Raw genomic sequence first — 22798 nt, forward strand, 5'->3', positions numbered from 1 at the left:
TTACCGTACCATATTTTACGGCATCGAAGATGCACGGCCATATAAGAAGCACCCTCATTTCAGCAGGAAGTATTTAGGAAAAAATCTTGTGTAATTTCCTGCTGTAGCCATAGTTTTCTTAAAATAATATACCTGTATACAGTACCAGTATATGAGAGGAATAAATAAAAATAATACTGTACCAATAAAAAAGGTACAACAAAAATTATTGTTTGCCAAACCAGTAAGTTAAAGCTAAATGAAAGTTTAACACAATAGCCATTTGCATAAACTCCGTTTTGCCATAGCAAAGCAGGCCAGCAGGGACGCTACCTCGACCGACTCCCTAGCAATGCTCCCCCCAACATTCTGAGATCTCTTCCCGGTTCCCCACTGAACCAGGTAACTCGTGAGCAAAGAAATGTACAGTACAATTCCTTATGTATTGGCCCTTATGACAATTATTTCTTTTGGAAGATGATAATAACAATAATAACAATAACGATAACAATAACAATAATAATAATAATAACAATAACAATAATACTAATAATAATAATAATAATAATAATAACAACAATAATACTTTAACATTAATAATAATAATACTAATAATAATAATAATTAAATAAAAATTGACAATGTTCATCTACTGAATAAAAAGAACTTATGTACACTCCCACCAAAAGGTATCAGTGCAGGGTGAGATCGACGAGTTCCGAAACGATACGCACAGTATACACCGTGATATGTCGGGAAGGTTGGTAAGTGTCCTCATAACCCCCTCCAACCTCCACTAGGTGTTACCGTATGGCTGACAATCAGGGCTACCAACATACGGCTGGAACAACTCGCCTTCCCCAATACCTATCGTCACTGGTCTCAAATTGTTCACACTACAGTATGCAACGATACTTTTTGTTGCGAGTGTACAACATCCACTTGCAATGTAATAAATATATCTTTCACTATTGTGTGGAAATCTTTTGTACACATGGGCAGCACTATGACTACTGTATAGCCCCTAAAACTTTTCAGCTAAGGAATAATAAGTTGTATTCTAAAGAAGCAAGAGTTGAAACAAAGAATAATTACTCAAAATTTAATATCCAGAATGGAAGAGTAAGGTTGATCAGTACATAATGAAGCTCAGCTGAACAAAGGTTAATATAGGGTTATAGGTGTCTCAAACTCTTACTGGGAGGAGGTACAGAAGGTGAACAAAACTGCAATACCACAACCTTAAAGCAGAGAATTGTACCTCATGTTAATAACAAATTGTGTAGGTTATCTGTTCATAAGGCTTGGGATTATGACCTGGATTACAGAACAGGATCTGGAATTAAACACTGAAACACACTATGGATGTGATATAATGAAAAAAGTCACAAGTAGTAGTAGAGTATAACAATGATAACTAGTGTATAATAAAAGACGTTAAAATAGCATGCATAAGCACAGGCAGAAGTAAATTATGGTGAACTGAGAGAAACACATTTGCAGGCATAGAATTGTTAGAAAAATAATTAATGTATCTGCAGGAAAAATCAAGACTGACATTGCAACAAGATTATCCATTCTCAACAAAATATAATGTCAACTTGCTAACACATACCCAGATTATACAAACATCTTCATCCCCAAGTACAAACGGCATACACAAACTCCTATATCCTCCACACTCATCCATACATCTCAGGGATGCACAACCTGTGGCCCTCGTATAACAGTACTGTATCTTGGTATCTCTTAAAAAAAAAAAAATTGATAAATAAAATATGAACTACATATAAAAAACTGTGACCTCAGGCTTGAAAACTAACTCTGACTTTATTCAGTTAAACTAAACTGCAAAGTTTATTTCTCAGTTATTTTGACAAATGTAAATTTATCATAATTTTAAGTTAACAGACAGTGCTCAAAACTATGTCCAGATTTAGCAAAGAAATTTGTAAACATCAGTTTGAATCACATGACAGTGCAATTTTGAGTTAGTGATTTATCAGGAGATGTAATAAGAGCAGCCAAAAGAGAATGCTAATGTATTTGTGTACTTTTCTGTAGCAGCTGATGAACCTACTGGTGTGAGGTCAACAGCTCAGCTATTAGTGTCCATAAAGTACAGTATGTGGTTTAACAGACAACTTTACTCTGTATTTTTCATGAACTTGTTGGTCACAGTTTACTGAAGGAGCAAACAAAAGGGAGTGATTTACTACTGTAAGTGGACTTCTGCAGCAAATTAGCTCTAACGATTAAAATATGGACAAATTAGTTGACATACAGTAACTACTGATACACATAATGATATGGTCCCATTGTTTAACAAACACCTTGGTCAGTGCAAATATTAACTGATAATTTTGCTGCATTATACATCAATAAAATTTTTGTAAAAAGGACGTGAACTTTGAAAATGTAATGAAGGTTGTAGTTTCACCGGTCAATACAGGTATTATAAAATCACGAGCCTTGAATCTTCGCCAGTTGAACAGTTTGTTAGATATTGAAGCAGAGTACCGTCACTCCAAAAGGTATCTTCATGGAGGAGTCCAATGAATTTCAAAATGAAAACCGTTGTCCTGTTGTCTCAGAAGGGTTGTCAAAATCCTACGCCGGTTATGTCATATTGTCTCGCACAAAATCGTGAGGATACCCTTTGGAGAGACTGTAAATATAGTGATCTTGTTTTCTTCACAAAAGTCATGTTTTTAAGTCGGGGAATTACACTGCACTGATTCATTAACCTCTTGGATAAAATCGTCATATTTGTCAATGAAAATGGAAAAGTATTTCTAGAGCTTGAAAATGTGGAGTGGCTCAGCGATCCAGCATTTCTTGTTGATATTACCAGTCATCTAAAACAACTGAATGCCAAACTTCAAGGATGTCACCAACTTGTTTCATAATTTGCAAACAACATTTGAATAAAAGCTCAAGCTGTTTCAGTCACAACTCATTAAAGGTAAATTGAGACATTTTCCAACATATCAAAATATACTTGAAGAAAACACAATGGCTTACCAAGTTGAAAAATATGCAAGAAAGATTGAAATTATTCTAAGAGCATTTGGAAAGTGATTTTGATTCTTCCAGTAAGAGAATAAAAATTTGCAACTGTTCAGCAATCCTTCTCTGTCTCACCTGAAGACATCGAACTAAAGGCCTAGTTAGATTGTTCTCCAGAATTTACATAATTTGTGCATAGTTTATGGAAATGAGCTTGCTCAATTTCTACAAGTATTTGCCTCAAGATCAGTATCCATATTTGTTATTTAAGCTAGTTTATTTGGCTCCACTTACTTCTGTGAGCAAACAATCAGTCTATTAAATCTCAACAAATCAAATTTTCGAAGTAGGCTAAATGACGATAATCTGCATCCCATTTTGCAACTGGCATCCACGAAGTTAGATCCCAACATGAAGAAACTCGTCTCCTATCACAACTCAAGAAAAACTTTCCAAGTTGTAAACACATTATTCAATTACTGTACAGGTATTTATTTTCACTGTAATAACTTACTGTAGTTGTCAGAAAACATATAAATTAGTTAACTTCTGTTGTATGATTTATACTGCCCACAGCCTATTGATGGTTATCAAAAATATTTATAATACACATGAATGAAAATCTTAAATGTATGACTTTAATTATGAGGACCTGCCTAAATTTTGCAGCGCCAGCTTATGAGTCGATCTTCTCATGTGGCCCCCAAATAAAAAAGGTTGTACATCCCTGATATATCTACACTCCTAAAACACACATACAACCACATTTTACCACTCTTCCACACACCCAAATACACACATACTAATAAACCTAAAGGTACATTCGGTAAAAAAACTACTGTTATAATTCCTACGCGAAACGAACTGACACTACAAACGAAGTGTTTAAAAAAGCACCCCCACCCTCCCGAGGCATTCCTCACATTGGTAGCCCTGCGCATGTATGGGTTCGGCCACACGTGCTCGAAACTAGCGATCGACGCTCTGAAACGAAACCCAGTACTGTACTAGACTTTCCGGAATTATCGACCGTATGGTGAAACGTTGTTGGGCCGGGTTCCATTATGACGGTATGCGAAACTGTGGAGCTATTCAGATGGTTCGGAACAGCATGGCATATTTTCTAATACAAATAAGGAATGACAATGTGACATTAGCCCAAAGTGAAGTAGCTATACAAATACAGATTCGGTTACAAAATAATCTTATACCTTTACTATATCCACCAATTCTGCCAAACATATAATGCATTCCTGTATGGCAACTCATCCACTTCCATGGTTACTATAGCCCACGGTGTGTGGAAAACTTAATACAGTGAACCATCACTTTACGCAGTCAATTGAACCCACGGCGGCCCGCGTAAAGTGAGAAACGCGTAAAGTGAACAACATAACATATGGGATTAATTGAAATAGAGACCGGGCCGACCCCCAAACTCCACTTTTTCAGACACAATACCTACGTTGTAGTAAAAATAACTTCTTAATTTTATGATGGTATGCACACACAATTAATAATTAAGAGAAATATAAATAATATTAGGTTTTTTAACACTTACATTAGTAGAAAAGATGGCTGGGCACACGGGGATGGGGAGTTGGTTTCGAGGCAGAGGGCAGATTATTGGCCCTCACCTGTATCACTTGTATCAATGGTATCACTATCCACCACAGAGGCTTGCAGGGCCTCTTTATCAAAACCCTCAAAGTCCATATAAGTCCATATCCTCACTATCATTATCACTATCACTGACTTGGGCCAGCTGTGGTGAGTGGCGGGTGAAGAACTCGGTAATGTTTTGATGACTGGGCGACCTTGTGCGCACCCTGCTCGCGCCGCTCTCCGCGTAAAAGGGTACACACACCGCGGAAAGTGAGCATTCCGTGTTCGGCAGGGTACCGCGTAAACATGGAAACGCGTAAAGTGGGACCGCGTAAAGCGAGGGTTGACTGTATAACATACAGTTTAACATCTAGATATACTGTACTGACATTCTCCAGTCATATTGTAACAAAGTAATTCAATATTGTCATTGAAATAGCTACTGGTAATTTCAGCCTACCAAATTAAATACAAAATGTCTCGCATTCAGGCAGACCAAACCTCGCGAGACAACGGGAATGTTCAGTTGGAAAATCATCGGCCCCCACCTGTATGATAGTTTTTTTACCGGATGTACAACCATTCATACATAAATCCATACCTGAAATCTTATGTGAAATCGGTTGTTTTTGCCAGAATATAAACATGAGCTATAAAACACGGATGTCGTGAGTGAAACTTTTGAGAGCCTGATCTTTCTAAGAAATGCACCGGACTTATATAAATACAAAATATTTAAACCATAGATAACAAAAGCACAAACATATACAGTATGGACTTAATCTGTATTTCAACACGTGCAATACCAGGTACAGTAGTGAACTGTATATATGTTGTCATCTCACATAAAATCACTAAATTCAATGCATTTGAGTAAATTAGTGAGCACTGCGAATAGTTTTTGTTAATGTAGGTAAATGTCTGTTTATTGTAATAAATTACAAGAATAAATAGCAAATTTTATGTCTTGATGAACAGATAAAAATTAGTACAGTAGTAGTTTATTAGGTAATTGACAACATTTATGGGAAATTACAATTGTGCAATACAAAAACAGAAATGTGATTTACCACATGTACACCTTAACTCCTTAATATTTTTGGAAAATTTGACCTTGTGATGATTTCATGTATGATAACTTTAGAACAGCAAGTTTTGATAAAGTCACCAATACATTAAACAGCATCCCTGATGACTATAGTATGGTGCCATGCTAAAAGCGGTTGATACTTACTGAATAAGTCTTATAATCTCCCACGCCATGATCAAGAGTGGCAAATACTGTATGATGAGGCACTACAGTAATTTCTTAGTTTGTATCAGTGGCATCCCCAGAGTGAGGGAAGCTTGATCTCACTACACATGTGCCAACAAGGAAAATCTGTTTGAGGAAAACCTTGGCAAAAGCTTAGTAAGGATTGATAAGAGAAATAAGCCCCATTTAGTACCACACCTTAGGCTTTATTCAAATAAGAAACCAACTTATTCCAGCAAGGAAACAACACAAACACTGACCAAAACAATTATAGTATAAGATAGGTATATACAGTACAGTATATGCAGAAATAGCAAAAGTTGCACTTATTCCATTAAAGAAAGTCAACAATATAGTAAACCTACAAGTACAAAGTCCTCACATTCACCCCCTATTAAAGAAATGACGCATATGTGATACAGTACAGCATCATAAATCTAATTGCTCAACAGAGCGATACATGGTTCCAGACCTGCACACCAATGGTTGGGTCTCAGGTCTCTTATTATAGCACCCCTCAAAATCGAAATCGCCCATAATCCCTCTTTGTAGGAACTCTCCGATAGTCGGAACTAAAATTTGCTCGGAATGTTTCCAGATAATTCCAGTTTTGGAAACAAATTTCCAGGGGAAAATTCAGAGAAAATTTTCCCGGTACCCGGAAGAATTCTGAGGATGGGGAATTTTTCCAGGTTTGAAAGATGAAATAATGCATCATTCTGGAAAATTCCGATAAAATTATGGTGCAGTGATATCTCCGTTAGCAGGAACAATTGGTACAGATCACTTCCAGGAATGAGAGATTTCCAGGAAACAAGATGACTCTGTCAAAGCGGGAAAAAAATTCCTCATCCCTGGCAACGGAAAAATATTCTCGGAAGTTCCAGAAACTGCACATTACATTATCTCTCGAACCTGGAAAAATGTCCCCCATCCCTGGAATTTTCCTGGTACATTGTACTGGAAAAATTTTTGCGGAATTTCCAGAAAATGCCCAATTTTCATCTCTCAAACTTGGAATAAAAATGCCCCATCCCAAGAATTTTCTGTAATTTTCCGGGTACCGGGAAAATGTTCTCAGAATTTTCCAGAAAATGTGTCCCTCGGAAAATCGTCCCTAAAGCCTTTGGGAATGATTTTTTGAGAAAATTTCAATTCCGGCTATCGGAGAGTTCCAGGTTTGAGGGATTCCAGCTAACAGACATTACTACTATATGTGTACTATATATATTTTCATTGTAAATAACTTCAGCTGATCTCGTGCTTTATGTTTTTTTCTGCTTTGGCTAAGTAGGATGGTGTGTTCTACTGCATGCAATTTATACTGTGAAAATAATTGTAATAATATTTTTATATGGAGATTTTTCAGTAGTTTTTTTTTTAAATCTTCCTTAGTAGGGGGAACATTAAATGCTTAAATACAATTAAAAGAGTTTTCCTAAATATCCTGCTGCATCCATGTCAGCACGATATAGGGAATGTTCTTTTGCTGCCCGATCCTTTTCCTATACAGCACTCAGACTGCATCCATGAAGCAGCTGACTTCTGTGGAAGCCTTTAAGAAACAAGTTAAGACTTTTTTTTTTTAAACTTATGATCAGTTGTAGTGTTCCAAGCGCTAGTGAATTCTTTAGAAGAACTGGCACTCTTGAGACACAGACACCTATTATTATTATTATTATTATTATTATTATTATTATTATTATTATTATTGAAATGATTTTTCCACAACTTTTATAGCTTCATTACATGCAATAAGGGCAATGTGCATGGCCATCTCACAGGCCACAACTGACTGAGGAAATGGATTATAAGTATTTCTACAGAATTATTACTCACACAAATGCCTCTTATTGGTTTAATTGCTGCATTACTATGTGTGTTTATTTTCAAGATAGTATTAACCCCTACGTGGTTTGGGGCGTCGATTAACGTCCACTAAAGTAAAGGCATCCAGGTTTGGGGCGTATATCAATGTTCCTTGAAAATTTTAAAATTCCTGCTAATCTCTATGGGTCCCAAGAGCTATAAATAAATATCTTGAGTTGTCTGACATACACCCCTACAGACAATCACATTACTAGGCCTCATGTTTTCTAGCAACACGCCAGTAACTTCGCCTGTCCCACTCAGTAAGGATGCCGTCACGTTGTGCAATCAGTGACGCCAAAATAAACTATTTTCTTTGACGAGGATGCTCCTTGTGATGGTGAAGAGCCATTTGGAATGGACAGTGATCTGAGTGATTCTGGTGATTTTAATGACCCTGATTACCCACATGATGACAAGAATAGTGAGTGAGGGTGATATTGATGACCATGACACCATATGCTGGACTCCATCAACCCACAACGTTGACCCCAAGACCAGGATGAGGCTCTACAAGCCACACTGTCTCAGACTACACCTCCAACATACATCTGGTTGACAAGTCTCACAGCATGATCTCCAGTATAGATTGTGCATAGAAAGACCATAAAATGGCACAAAAACTATTCTTCCATCTTTTGGACATGTCCCTTCAGAACGTGCACATTCTTTATCTAGTGAAGACAGGTAAAAAACCTACACTCCACGAGTTTTCATTGAATGTGGCAAGGCAGTTTTTGGAGACAAATGCAGTACCTCGTCAGAGACCTGGAGGTCATTGCGTAGGTGGTAGTGAACTCCCTTTGCGATATACTGCTCAACACTTCTGTTCAGGGATTCCTTCCACTGGGGCAAAGCAGTATTCCTAGAAAAATTTTTATGTGTGCTGTTCGAGTGAAATTTGCACCAAAGTACACAAAGACACTCGCTATCAGTGTACTCTTCAAAACTACCAAAGCACAGAAAATACTTTTCTAACAGTGTAAATAGAAATAATTTCTCATTATTTTAGGGTATCAGCACAACATGATGTGGTGGCGGCATTGTGACATTGTATTGGTAGTAAAACTGTACCATATAAATTTGTGCCTTACCCAATAGCATATGTCATGTGTCGACTCCTAAAAAGTGCCTCGGTGAATAATACTGTATCTACATATTTGAGTACAATTAAGAGTAAAATTAGTGTAAAATTATGTAAATTTATGTTTTTTATGCAAGAGATTTCTGAAGCTCACCACGGCATGTTTCCTGTGCAGACGAGGCATCTACATTTGCCACATGTAAATAAAAAAGACAATTTTGTATGTTTTAATTTAGTTTTTATTCACCTACCTATTCAGTATTATATAATTACAAATCTAGTATAAAAAAAGTGGAAATAAAATAAAGTAGTATAAACTAAATTCGGAGTGATTTAAAATGCCGGGGCTGGTTCCCATGGAAACAGAGATACACTGCACAACAATCCCTACGATTCTGCCAGCATGAGGCTCGATTTGCCACCCATTTCACACGAATTTAGACATCATTATCTAGCTTTTCCAGCAAAAAACTGAAAATACGGTAACTCTTTGGTAACTAGCGGGAGGTATCTTGGTTTATTACTTGGAAAACACTTAGACGTTAATAAAGTTTGTTGTTGTATTATTATGTATATTCGTTATATTGTAGAGTCAAAGGTTTTGATGCGTAGGAACCAATCTCGACTAATAAAATAGTAGTTCCTGGGAAAATTGGGTTCAATACAATACAGTACGTACAGTATACATACGGAATTTTGATTTATGGCAAGCTTTTAATGAGCCTAACCCTTCCAAACATCAGGTGATGACTGTATGCACATTTGGTGGTGTTATGGACAATTAAAGTTATCAAAACTTGCCGTTCATATTCTTGAAAGCTAATCTTGGTGTGATCAGGGGGAGGGGGGCCCGTATCATATGTAACGCTTCAATTGTCTTGTATGACATAAAAGAACCGGTCTTGGAAAGGTAGCCATGTAAGGATAACAGAGCCACTTCATCAACATTGGCAATTAAAAGGTCACTCACAGGGTACTGTATAGCATAGCATTTGTAGCAGTAGAGAGCAGTGAGTGAGTAGAATGCAGTGTACAGTATCTAGAAGACTGAATTCCCACAGAGATAGGCAGGCTTTGAGATCATAATGCTAAGGTTAGAGCTTTTCAACCCACTGTACCACTTGTACTACCCATTTCCTTGAGGACCATACTGTAATGAGTAGTTTTGTTGGTTGATATTCCAAGGCTATGCAATAACTGTTTCAACAAGGTTAACATAAACGAGTTTCCCCTACCTGAGGAATATATGCAGTCATACCAACAATTGAGAAAAACATGTGATGATAGTCTGAGCAGTCATATCCAGACAGAAAAATAAAAGCAAAATAAAAGAATCTAGATGCCACCAAGAGAAAGTACCAAGTCCGGGTAGAAAAGGGTAAAGAACCATTGAAAACAATACCAAATCCCTGAAAGAGCTGTGCTGCATTAATTAGAAATATTTTCTCAGTTTATATCTTGGTTTACATTCAGCACATACAGGCTAAGAGTTGCTAACGCTTTTGACATCCTCAAAAGAATAAGGAAGGTTTCTGCACCAGGCAAACTTGTCATTCTTGTGATCCCTGAATGACATAATGAGATGTTTAAATCCACAAGTCACTGCTGACAAATGAGAAAATCTCAATAAGGGAAGTTGACAAGTAAAAACAATCCTCAATTAATACTTTAGGGCAGTGGTTCCCAAACTTTTTTACATGATGCCCCCTTTTGCTTTCTGCGAAGTCCTCACGACCCCCCCCTCTTACATTTTTGCATGTAAAATCTACATCACACCATAGTTATAAACAAAATTAATTAAAAAATCATTAAAAGAAGAAATCCAGACTAAAACACACAGTTTGAGATAAATCTTAACATACCGGAACTGAAATGAGGGAGGATCGGTGGCTGGTAGTGTTGTGAAAGATACGAGTAGTGAGAGTCAGTATGGTATCCATGTCATGTACAAGAAGCGTAAGGAGAGATGCAATAATAGAAAACGGATAGGGGTGACTGCTATACTTTGGTTTTGCACGGATGTGTGGAAGATTCAAATGGAGAGAGAGTTACTCCTGAAAGAGTTTCTTCATTATATTCTTTTTGAGCAAAAAAATTGCAAATTTGGCAGATGGCTTCACGCCTCCCCTGTACCCTGCGCCCCCCAGTTTGGGAACAACTGCCTTAGGGTCTTTGGCTTTATTCAACAATACTGTATAACCAACTCATACTTGTAATAAGGAATGCAGGAAAATACAGTAACAAAGAGAGCTCACTAGAGTAACAACTGTACAAGAAAAGCATATATGGTACATGCAGAAAGAGCAAAAGCAACCCTTTTCCATTGGAGAAAGTATACAATAAAACTACGTATACGTAACAACAAAATCATAAGTTTCAAATTTCTTGCACAGAGTTCTGTACTGTAATGGCTGAACTTCAAATCACCACATACTGTATATCTCGGAAAAGGGTACAAATGTGCTGAGTAAATACTGTGTCATAGTTACATTCAAGGTTGGTGATGAAATGTCACAAAATCTTGCAAATACTATATGCATGAAGAATGAAGGGCACTTCAGTATGTTTTCACGCCAGTGCTGCCATCTTATACACAGCCTCATACCCTAGCCTACACAAACATTCCCATGCATAATCCTCACCCATACTGTGCCCAGCCTATAAAACCAATTCGCACATCACAACAAAACCAGTAACTGGGTTGCATACGCTGGAAATCGACAGAGGTCCACAAGACTACAGGTCGCCGGTTAGGCAGCATGCTCTTGACGGAATACATGCTCACCAGAGCCAGCTCAACCCCTTACAGGGCCTCAGCTCGACCCGTCAGAGTTTAAGGTCACGCTGAAAGAAGGGGATTAAAAAAAAAAGATGCCATACCCATCGAATTATACACCTAAAGGCAAACTAGGTTAACTCTGAAACACACATAAAACATACATTTCCACTATGATGTTAAAAGCAAGGCCAACCACCAAGAATTATTAAAAAAAAAAAAGGATAAGACTATTGAGATCATTAGCAGCTGTATTTAAGAGGTTAAGGGACCAATTGGAATCGCATCATGGCCCAGTGTGAGGTGACAGGAAGGGCATGAATTGGGCCATACCCTGATAACTGAGGCAGGAGGGCTGGACGAACTTGACTAGTTGATGTAGCTCGATGTTTTAATTGTGGTCAAAGCGGCTGTGTTCGTTAGTTGCAGTGACGATAACAGAGATCTGGAAAAAAAGGAATAACCATTAGCTGTGTATGAGATATGGATGGAAAAAAAGGGGCAAGGAATCACCCTATTTCACATTCTGATTAACCATCCTAATGCTAACCTAGCTTTATCTCTTAGGTAGTATGTAACAGATTACATTATTATTAGGAAAAATAAGCTGGGGCAGGCTAATCTTCAGGAGATCACAGACATGTACCGTACAGATGTATGGGGTGTGATAAAGGGCTGGAGAGAGAGCGAGAGAGCGAGAGCGAGACCTTTACTGTATTTTATTGATTTAGGAATTGTGGTGTACTGGGTCAGGTTCGGAGATTGCAAAATTATAAAAATACATACCGTAAACAGTTTTCATGATCTTGAAATAACATTACAAGTATGTACAGTACAAAGACATACTAATACATCAAAAGTACAGGTACAATTTTAAACAAATCCACAAAACAAACGCACAGATGCAAACACAGGAACAGATTTTTTTTTATGGCCTGGGGGGCTAAAATATAATAATAATAAATTATTATTATTATTATTATTATTATTATTATTATAATAATTAAAAATTAATAAAATAATAAAAATAAGATTTAAAATAAAAATAAAATAACCATAAATAAATACAAAAACGAAAAAAAATCAATAATGATAAACGATATACATTATGTACTGTATGTTGTGTTGTCAAAGTAAAACTGCAAAACCCAACCTGACTGGGCAACCACACCCAGTATGGTCATAATTATGCTGTCAAAAACACAATCAAAATCACAGATCCAAACAAAAACAAACCATACAACCACTTTTGGATGCTGCATGGAATGTCAGGACCCTTCTGAATACTGGCACAAATGCACATCCTGAAAGGCATAGCAGCCATCAGTGAGTCCCGGCTCCCAGATGAGGGCCAATTCACAGAACAGGGGTCTGGCTACACCTTCTTCTGGAAGGGTAAGCCTGCTGCGGAGAGAAACCACATTTATGGAGTTGGCTTTGCCATCCGCCAATGCATCCCACAGGCTAACTGAAATGCCTGTTGGTATCAACGAGCGCCTCATGACGCTTCGAGTTCCACTGAATCACTCACGTCACGCCTTCTTCATCAGTGCATACGCCCCAACACTGGATGCAAAGTATGGCATCAAGGAGGCCTTTTACACCAACCTTGACAGAGCACTAACCTCTATCCACAGAGAAGACAAGGTTGTGCTCCTTGGTGACTTCAATGCCAGAGTTGGCAGACGCTAGCATTTGGCAGGGAACCATAAGGGAAAATGGACTAGGCAAGTGTAATCCCAGTGGCTTACTCCTCAGCAAGTGTGCTGCTCTTAACCTCACTATCGCCAATAGTGTACCTTGTTTAGGCAGGCCGACAAGTTCAATGGATCGTGGCAGCACCCACGATCCAAACAGAGGCATGTCATTGACGACATCATTGTCAGAGAAAGAGATCGCCGAGATGTCCTCATCACCTGTGCCATGCATGGCCCAGACCATTGTGACACTGATCATCTACTTGTCAGATCCAAGTTCTCACTTCACATTGCCGTTTTAAGGAAGCAAACCCTCAGAAGAGGTTTTAATACTAAGCGTCTGGAGGATCCAGCGGTAGCACATCCTTTCAGAGAGCAGCTCAAACATGGGCTTATAAACAACCCAACAGCAAACAACGTGAATCCCAGTGCCGAATGGGATACTCCTTATGCTTTTATGACAAAGACCTGCAGAGAGACCCTCGGCCAGATCAAAAGCATACATCAGGACTGGTTCGATGAAAATGACTCGGCAATCAAAGTACTCATCGATGATAAATGTGCTGCTTTTACTGACTGGCAGAACAACCCTCAGTCTAGGACCAAAGCTGATACCTTCCACAGAAGAAAGCGGCAGCCCAGCGGGAACTACACAATCTAAAGAACGAGTGGCTTAAAAATAAAGCATGTGAAGCACAAAAACTTGGAGATCAGCACAAAATGGACAAATTTTTCATTTCCACTAAAACATTATATGGGCGAGTCACTCATGACATCCCCCCTTCGCTCATCTGACGGTAACCACATAATTAAAGATGAAGGCCTCCTTCAGTGCTGGAAAGAGCACTACCATTCAATGTTCAACCGAAACACAGATGTGGATGTCCTGACTACCCAGCAGGTCCCTCAGCATCCAGAGCTGACCCACCTCAGCTATCCTCCATCCCTGGATGAGGTAGCTACCGCCATCAAACAGATGAAAAATAACAAAGCCTCAGGGCCTGATGGAATCCCAGCCGAGGTGTATAAAGCAGGAGGACCTCTGCTTATCAGAAATCTCCACTCTCTCCTGAAGAATATATGGGAAAATGAGGAAATCCCCAAAGCTCTTAAAGATGCCTCCATTGTCAATATTTATAAGAACAAGGAGGATCCAGTCAGACTGTGGCAACTATCGTGGGATCTCACTACTCTCCGTAGCTGGCAAGATTATCGCCCGAGTCCTCCTAAACAGACTTCTTCCTGAGGCGGAAAACTTCCTCCCAGAATCTCAATGTGGCTTTAGACCATCACGTGGTACCACTGACATGATCTTTGCTGCCCGTCAGATACAGGAAAAGTGCAGAGAACAGCGTCGTGACCTGTACATGGCTTTCATTGACCTAACCAAGGCCTTCGACACAGTCAACAGGGAAGCCCTCTGGTGGACCCTCAGCCGTTTTGGCTGACCACCAAAATTCATCACCATTGTGAGGCAACTACTCGATGGCATGAACAGCAGTGTCCTGCACAACGGTACCCAGTCAGAGTTCTTCCCCATCCAAACAGGGGTTAAACAAGGGTGTGTACTGGCACCAACTCTCTTTTCCATCTTCTTGGCTGCCTTCCTTTGTCGTGCCAGTCCCAATTTAGCCAGCGGGGTGAACATCGAGTACCGGGTGAAGGGGGGTCTTTTCAACACAAGACGACTCCAGGCAAGAACAAAGGTGTCGGCAGCTTCCATGACTGAGCTTCAGTATGCAGACGACCTCACCCTTGTTGCTCAAACTGAACGCGACCTACAGGAGATCCTGAGCACCTATGCAGGCGCGTATGCACACTTCGGCCTCGAGATGAACGTACGTAAGACTCAAATTCTCTTTCAACCTGCCCCTGGTTCAGACACACTTCCACCATCCACCCAGCTAACCAATTCACAAACATCGCAAACATCGATGAAGATATTCATCATTGGATCAGATGTGCATCTCAGGCCTTGGGCGGACACCGATACCGTATCTTTAGCTGTAGGGAGTTGAAATTATTCACAAAACTGCATGTATATCGAGCAGTGGCCCTGCCCACCCTACTATATGGCAGTGAGACATGGGGTCACATACAGGAGGTGCCTCAAGGCACTTGAAAACTTTCACCAACATAGTCTATGTTCCATCCTCCGAGTTCACTGGGAAGACAAGAGAACAAATGCCAGTATTCTTGCTGACACCAACTGTAGGAGCATCGAGGCTACCATTGTCCATGAACAACTACGTTGGACTGGCCATGTTACCCACATGGACGACAGTAGACTGCCAAAGCGGCTACTTTACAGTCACTTAACGAATAGCAAACGTAACGCCAGCGGGCAATTGAAAAGATTTAAGGATAGTCTTAAGACAAACCTGAAAAGGTGCCAAATCGACCCCCTTACCTGGGAGTCGATTACTCCACATCATAACACTTGGAGAAGCACCACACGAGAAGATGTCAATACTTTCAAGTTAGCCCGACTTCAATCCGAGGCAGACAAGCACCAATGTCGGAATGACGTTGCCACCGCCCCTCCCACAGTAGATGGAGCCCTCCACATGTGCAACGAATGTGGAGGGCGCTGCGGGTCCCGTATCGGCCTCTTTAGTCACCTCAAAACTCATTAACCTAGGTGACATCCCTAATAACTCATATCATTGTATCATAGCTGGATGATCGTCATAATCGATTCCGAGTGAAAGCAAAGTAGTCGTAGTCAAAGTAAGTGAAACAGTTGAGACCCTGCAATTGTGTGTAAATGAGGCAGAAAGTCAGATCAGCAACCTGGGACTTGGTCACTAATTTTTGTGATGCCATATAGCAGCAGGGTCTACCATTAGACAACACATTATGCTTCCAATATCTTCTCAGGCAGTACTACCTCCCTGATTGATAGCTGCCTATTACCTACTACCTTGCAAGGAGGTACTGATATGTGTAAAATACAGATACAAACAGGTAAACATATACGTATCAGATATACATTAATTTCAAGAGGTCTATCATTACTTCATTAGCCAACTTAACCGCAGTTGGAGACAGACTTAAGGGGGCCGTTAGGATAACTGTGGCAGTGGAGTTATTAGGAGCGTCGCCGGGGCGTAGTGGGTGTGGGTGGACGAGTGTTTACATATGTTGTGGGATCCGGATGTCCTTGGTCCTCTGTTAGTGTTCTTCTGATACCATGGCTTGCAAACCATCACTTCTTACCTACCTATCCCACTTATCAACCTACCTACCCCACTTACCGATCTACTTATCTAACCTGCCTACCCCTACCTACCATTCTAACCTTCTATAATTTCACGATCTTACAGTACACATTAAGTGACATTTGAGTATTTTGCATAGTTTATTATAATAATAATAATAATAATAATAATAATAATAATAATAATAATAATAATAATAAGATTTTGTTGCCACTGAAATAGCCCTAGTCCCGACCTTGGGTAACTAAGTCCTTACAAGTCAGCCGAGGTCATTTATTAGCACTTGTGAGTCACCTGGAATCAGTTTGATCACCTGGTGTCATTATGAGTATCTGATATTGAATTAATAATGAAAGTTTATTTAACCAGAAAAATACCACTGCAAAGTGAGAAGTAACAACAACATTGGCATGACTAAGAAAACTGGGGGCCTGCGCCCTATTAGTGGCCCCTGATACATCTTAGGGTTGGCGACCACAGTCCTCCACATTCTAACGTTCTCGGGCTGTTTTTACCAATCCCCCAAGGTTTTGTATCTCTCTGAGGACCCAGATTTTAATTTCATTGATCCATCTCAGTCTCTGCCTTCCCCTGGCCCTCCTACCCTCAACTTTGCCCATTAACATTTCTGTTATTATCCTCCCCATCCCTAATTATATGACCAAAGTATATAATTTTTTTCCTGTACATTTTAAGTATTTGTCTTAAGTTTTTGCTAATCTTAGTACTTCATTTACAGTTTTTTTCTGTCAGTGTAGCTTTTTCTTAGTATTCGACAAAAACACATTTCAAAGGCTTCTAACCTCTTCCTGGTGTCTTCTGAAATTGTCCATTCATCTAACCCAAACATCAGTCCTTGCCATGTAAAAGCCTTTCCTCAAATTGAAGTTAATGTTTTTGTTCATTGGGTCTTAATAAATGCTATTTTTGCTTGCCCTATTCTTAATTTCTTCCGTACCCCTATATCACATTGCAAATATTATATATTTTGCCGCCACAAGATCCTGACTGGCCGTCTTGTTTGTCTCACTTTAACACCCAAGTTGTATCGCTTCCACCAACTTACCAGATTAATGTATATATACGACACAATACTGTAAATACGTATATATATACAGTATATAATATAAATGTACAAAAATAAATAACGTGACAAACGTGGTAACATTCTAATATGCATTTACTAACATGATGTGAAAAATATTGTTTAAAGGTTTAATGCTGTAAAGATGAAAGTAATGGTTGTTTCCAAATTGGAAATAAATCCTAAAATAAAAATTATGGTAAGCAACAGGGAACTTAAACAAGTGGAATTTTTTTTAGGACTTCCCAAATACACAAAATTTTCCACGAGAGGAAAGTTTGTTGCATATTTTCACTGACGGAGTAGCAAGAGCCGCACCAAGACTGACGGAGAGGAGGCACACGTTTGGTGAATACTGATAAAGGATATAAATGGGAGGCGAGACCGCTGCGGTTTGCAAATGACGCTATTCTAACGGACGATTCAGAAGAAAACTTACGAATACGGATATTAGTAAGTATAGTATATAAGTTTAGACGTGTGTACCAGGAGATCGCTGATGAAAACAAGTGTAACTGTTATGCGGAGGCAAAATTTAGTACCGTGGTTTTTGTGAACTGGGTGTTCTAGTTGTTTTCTGTTCCAAGCAGCAGATTGTTTTGGTGGGTTTTGGGAGATTTTCTTGTATGTATTGATGTATTACCTATGTAAGAATTTTATAGAATTTGTTGCATTATTTTTGTTATGATTTACTTATGTATTGTAAACCTAGACCACTCTAAAGCTTTCCAGGAGTATCTCGTTCCGTCCTGCAATGCCTGGGTGGTGCTAGGATGTTCTGGGCATCTGAGCAGAAGTTTATAAGCAGCAGAGCACTGTCTAGGCCGAAGTAGCAGAAAGGCGACGTGGCCAGAAATCTCCAAACAAGCAAGCAAGCCTAGGAGAGTAGTTCGCACTTCTCCGTTCAGAGTGTGAAGAACAGACCCAGTGACAACTAAAGATAATTGTTGATCAAATGTTGTGGAACTCTTGTGAGCGTTATAAAGTGAAAATGCTCAGGAATTGTACACTGGTAGTGTGCTGACTATACACTACATCCATAGTGAGAAGCCCAGTTGTGAGGCCCTACCCAGTGAACAGTGTTGTGAAGAATTAGTGATTATTAAAAAAGACTACAGTGCACAAGTGTGTTTCTGTGATCTGGAGGAAATCTACCTGCCTGTTGTTTGTCTGTACGTATACGGATACCGATCGCCGGGAAATTACCGGAAAGGGCGGGACAGCCAGTGGTGATTCGACGACGACATTTGTGAGATATCTACTGCTTCTGTACATACGACCCGGGCCGCTGGTAATTCAGCGGTGGAAGCTGGGTAAGAAGGTGAAAAGGAGGGTCGTAACTCAAGTACGGACAGGGGACGAGGGAATAAAAACAGGTATTAAATTTAAATAAAAGGGAGGGAGAGAATGGAGGAAGTGAGGTGAATGTGTAAGAAAATGGACGAGTGATAAATGAGGGAATGACAATGGATAATGAGAAAATGTGTGAAGCCTCGCGTCTGGCTGCCCTGTACTGAATGTTAAAATAAGTAATAAAAAAAATTATGAAATATAAGTAAAACCCTAAATGGAATGATATCCTTCCAACCTGTGACTTGTATAGAAGATTCACCGAAATAACCAAGAGTTGAACTAAATTTATTAATAGTGGAATAGCAAGACAATTGTATCCCTCATTGAAACCTACAACAATACTAATAATAACAATAATAATAAGACAAAAAATACAAGCACCCATCTTCACCTTCTTTCCCTCCCTCATCATACAGCCACTTCCTCCTCATCCCTAACCACTCGTCATGACCCCCCCCTCCCCAAGCACCCGCTTCCCCCCCACCCGCACGTACCTCGTCACCCCTGCAGCTTGTTGTTGTGGTTCTCAAGTTAATTATTCCCCGGCGCACGATGGTCTATTCTTAGCTTTCTTCAGTCTGTTTTCTATCGCGTTTTCTCTTAGTGTTCGATTTTATTTTCGTTTTCTCTTTTCTCTTCGTGTTCTATTTTGCATTTTTTTCAATTTCTTAGACAGTGATGTTCTTTGTTTTACCTTCACCTCTCTTTTCTTATCAGCGTTTGTTATCTTTATTTGTATTCTTCATTTCTAATATCCCAGTCGTGTGCTTCCTTGCCTCTCACCTCTCCCGCCTCCAACCATCATTACTTACCTCTCACCGCCTCTCCTTATCCTCCCCCCTCCCGCTCTTCACCTTTCTCCCTTCTCCCCCTTCCCTCTCTCTCCCTGGGCGAGCGTCAGCCTACTTTCTCCGTGACACGGCACAACACGACCGCTGCTTCACACAGCAAACACACTCCAAGACTCACCACAAGCACGACAAAAACCTGGCTAACAAAACCGAGACCATACGGTTAAGAACAAGACAAACCCAAGGCATATTATAGTTAAAATATACGACAAAATTATATAAAAGGCAGAATCACGATAAAGCGACGAAAACGCGAGTCACAATACTACAGAAACACGACAAAAACATCACAAACACGACAAAAATGCCATACTAGTATAATGGTAATTTTTCCCTTAATTATTTCAGTTACAGCACAAAATTGAATTCTCAACGGTGCATACAATATTTGTTACCCTTAAACTGGATGAGAGCCACCCTGACGGAATTATTTTGACAGATATACGAGGAACGCACCTAACATGCCGCTGAGACTACCGTACTTTTAGCTACAGTAGTCATACTTTATCCTTAAGTCCCATCTCCGGTTAGTGAGAAAAATTATCAAACGAATTTCTGAGAATTCAGTAACCCCATCCACGACCATACCAAACTGGTTCCCGTTGTCATATATATATTACACAACAGGTATCCTCTGCTGAAATGAGTCTTTCAATAAGCTCTATTCGTTAACCAACGAAAGGCACACAGGAGCGAAAGTTATAATATAATCTGTAATACATTTATCCCCTACACTTACATTTCATGCGGTGTTTGTTTTGACTGCGAATGTTTGACGAATCAGCCAATGTACACCTGTTGTCTATTCTAATTATACAACAACATGGGACCAGACTCCACTTCCACCCACCACTAGCGTCAACCGGTATAATTACTCCCAATTTAAAACAGCTAAATATAATTATTGTTATTGTTGCTCTGATTAATGATTGGAACTTTAACATAAGGGTCGAGCGGTGTGGAAACAGGATATCAAGCTCGTCAAAACTTACCCAATCTTCACCATTCAACACCAAACTAGTATTTTTATAATTTTGCCTCTTACTGTTTATTACCGCGCAAGTATTCGACCACGGTAATAAGCAAGAACACTGAACGTAATAATAATAATAATAATAATGATAATAATAATAATAATAATAACAATAATAATAATAATGATAATGTTCCTTTAGACCAGGGTTGGGGAAACTTTTGAGGTCAAGGAGCCAGATCAAAACGATAAGGGCTCTTCACAGGCCACCTATTATTTTCAATGTTAACAATAAGCTTTGCAGATTTAATGGGCATGACCACTACCCTGGAACATCATCCCAACGTGAGGGAGTTAATCTTATAACTGTGTCTATTGTGAAAATTTCCATCCGAATCTATCGATATATTCTACTGTATACCCCCTCCCCCTGAGTCTCCCCTTAAAAGAGAGAGACCCACTTAACTTGAATATGGTCGCCGGCCACCACGAGACCCTTCGAGGGACAAAAATGGCCCGAGGGCGACGGTTTCTCCACCTCTGCATTTGTCAGATTCCCAAACTCTTCAACTTCACGGACCAGTGGAGTTTAAAATGTCGGTCAGTATTGTAAATATTTTATATTTACAATATACATGTTGTAGTGTAGTCCATACACAGTAGACCTTCGGTATTTCGTGAGACTGGGACCGATAATTACGGGGAAATTTCGTTTTGCGATGTATCATCGTGCATACAATGCGGAGATGGAGCGCTAGACTCAAAAAGTACACCAAAAATCCCTTGAAGGAGTTTATTTCGCTAAACATTGGTATCTGTAATATGGGCAGGCGTATACAGTATATTCCTGTCTTCTAATAATCTTTATGCAGCATCGTAAGCGATTTTAGTTTAAAAAAATAGTAATAAACTGTGATAAAGCAGACAGAAACCCAAACATGCTACCCCACTAACCGCCATTCCGCCGAGCCAGTGCAATGGCTACCCAGGAATCAGCTGACAGTTACCACATTAAAAATATACATTTAATTTTAGTAATCGAGTACAGCATTATTATAAATGATCACAGAGTTCAAGGAAATTGCTTTATTATGAAATTATAAACAAAATTAGTGACGGTAAAAAAATCAGAGACCGGGAAATCTTAGCCACGGACCGGTATAGACGGGGAACCACTGTTTTAGACCACTGCCACACAATCGAAAAAAAGGGAAAATTCTTAAAGCCTTGTAATCATTTTACGTGTGTACTTTATATATAAATGAACGTCGATATCAAAATACTCAATATTCACAAACTACTACCATTACCTTATACTAAAACAAAAAGTTATACACTAGTTAGTTCTCAATACATAGGGGGATTAAAATAATAATAACTAGTGGGTGATTACATTGTATAATCACAGCTGGGACACCACAACAATGCCACAATGGAGATCCCACTTCCCCCGGGAAATAGGATAGACCCATAATGAGACCCTGGAGTAAACACACACACACACACACACACACACACATACATACATACATACATACATACGTTCATAAGTACAATTTGAAACACTCACAGGCCACTCACTAGTCTGGATTATTACTGTACACGGGTATTACACATCGGTCGGAATTGCTTACAATGACATTACCGAGAAAATAGAATATCCGACGTACAAAAACTTACTAAAAATGTTCTTCCCTACAATGACTAGGTTAGGTGTGAGGACGATTGTTTATGGTATGGTTAGGTTAGGTTGGGTTAGGTGTGAGGACGATTGTTTATGGTATGGTTAGGTTAGGTTAGGTGTGAAGACGATTGTTTATGGTATGGTTAGGTTAGGTTGGGTTAGGTGTGAAGACGATTGTTTATGGTATGGTTAGGTTAGGTTGGGTTAGGTGTGAAGACGATTGTTTATGGTTTGGTTAGGTTAGGTTGGGTTAGGTGTGAAGACGATTGTTTATGGTATGGTTAGGTTAGGTTGGGTTAGGTGTGAAGACGATTGTTTATGGTATGGTTAGGTTAGGTTGGGTTAGGTGAAGACGATT

At 39.3% G+C, this 22798-nt stretch overlaps 1 protein-coding gene across 5 annotated transcripts in view; it reads right to left on the bottom strand.

Moving 5' to 3' along the window:
* The window catches only part of LOC121871516 (hexosaminidase D-like), a 273277-nt gene that overhangs the window by 13673 nt on the left and 236806 nt on the right, over nt 1-22798 (bottom strand). For 4 of the 5 annotated variants that reach the window (XM_042373924.1, XM_042373923.1, XM_042373926.1 and 1 more), the window contains 2 exons: nt 11911-12022; nt 11511-11645 (listed from right to left, as the gene is read on the bottom strand). In XM_042373924.1, coding sequence (XP_042229858.1) covers nt 11511-11580 — 70 coding nt within the window. In that variant the 5' untranslated portion in view covers nt 11581-11645; nt 11911-12022. The remainder of the gene's footprint in view (nt 1-11510; nt 11646-11910; nt 12023-22798) is intronic. The other variant, XM_042373927.1, reaches the window with a different exon arrangement.

Source organism: Homarus americanus, unplaced genomic scaffold, assembly GCF_018991925.1.
Source record: "Homarus americanus isolate GMGI-L3 unplaced genomic scaffold, GMGI_Hamer_2.0 scaffold45698, whole genome shotgun sequence".
In the NCBI taxonomy this organism is placed as follows: Eukaryota; Metazoa; Arthropoda; class Malacostraca; order Decapoda; family Nephropidae; genus Homarus; species Homarus americanus.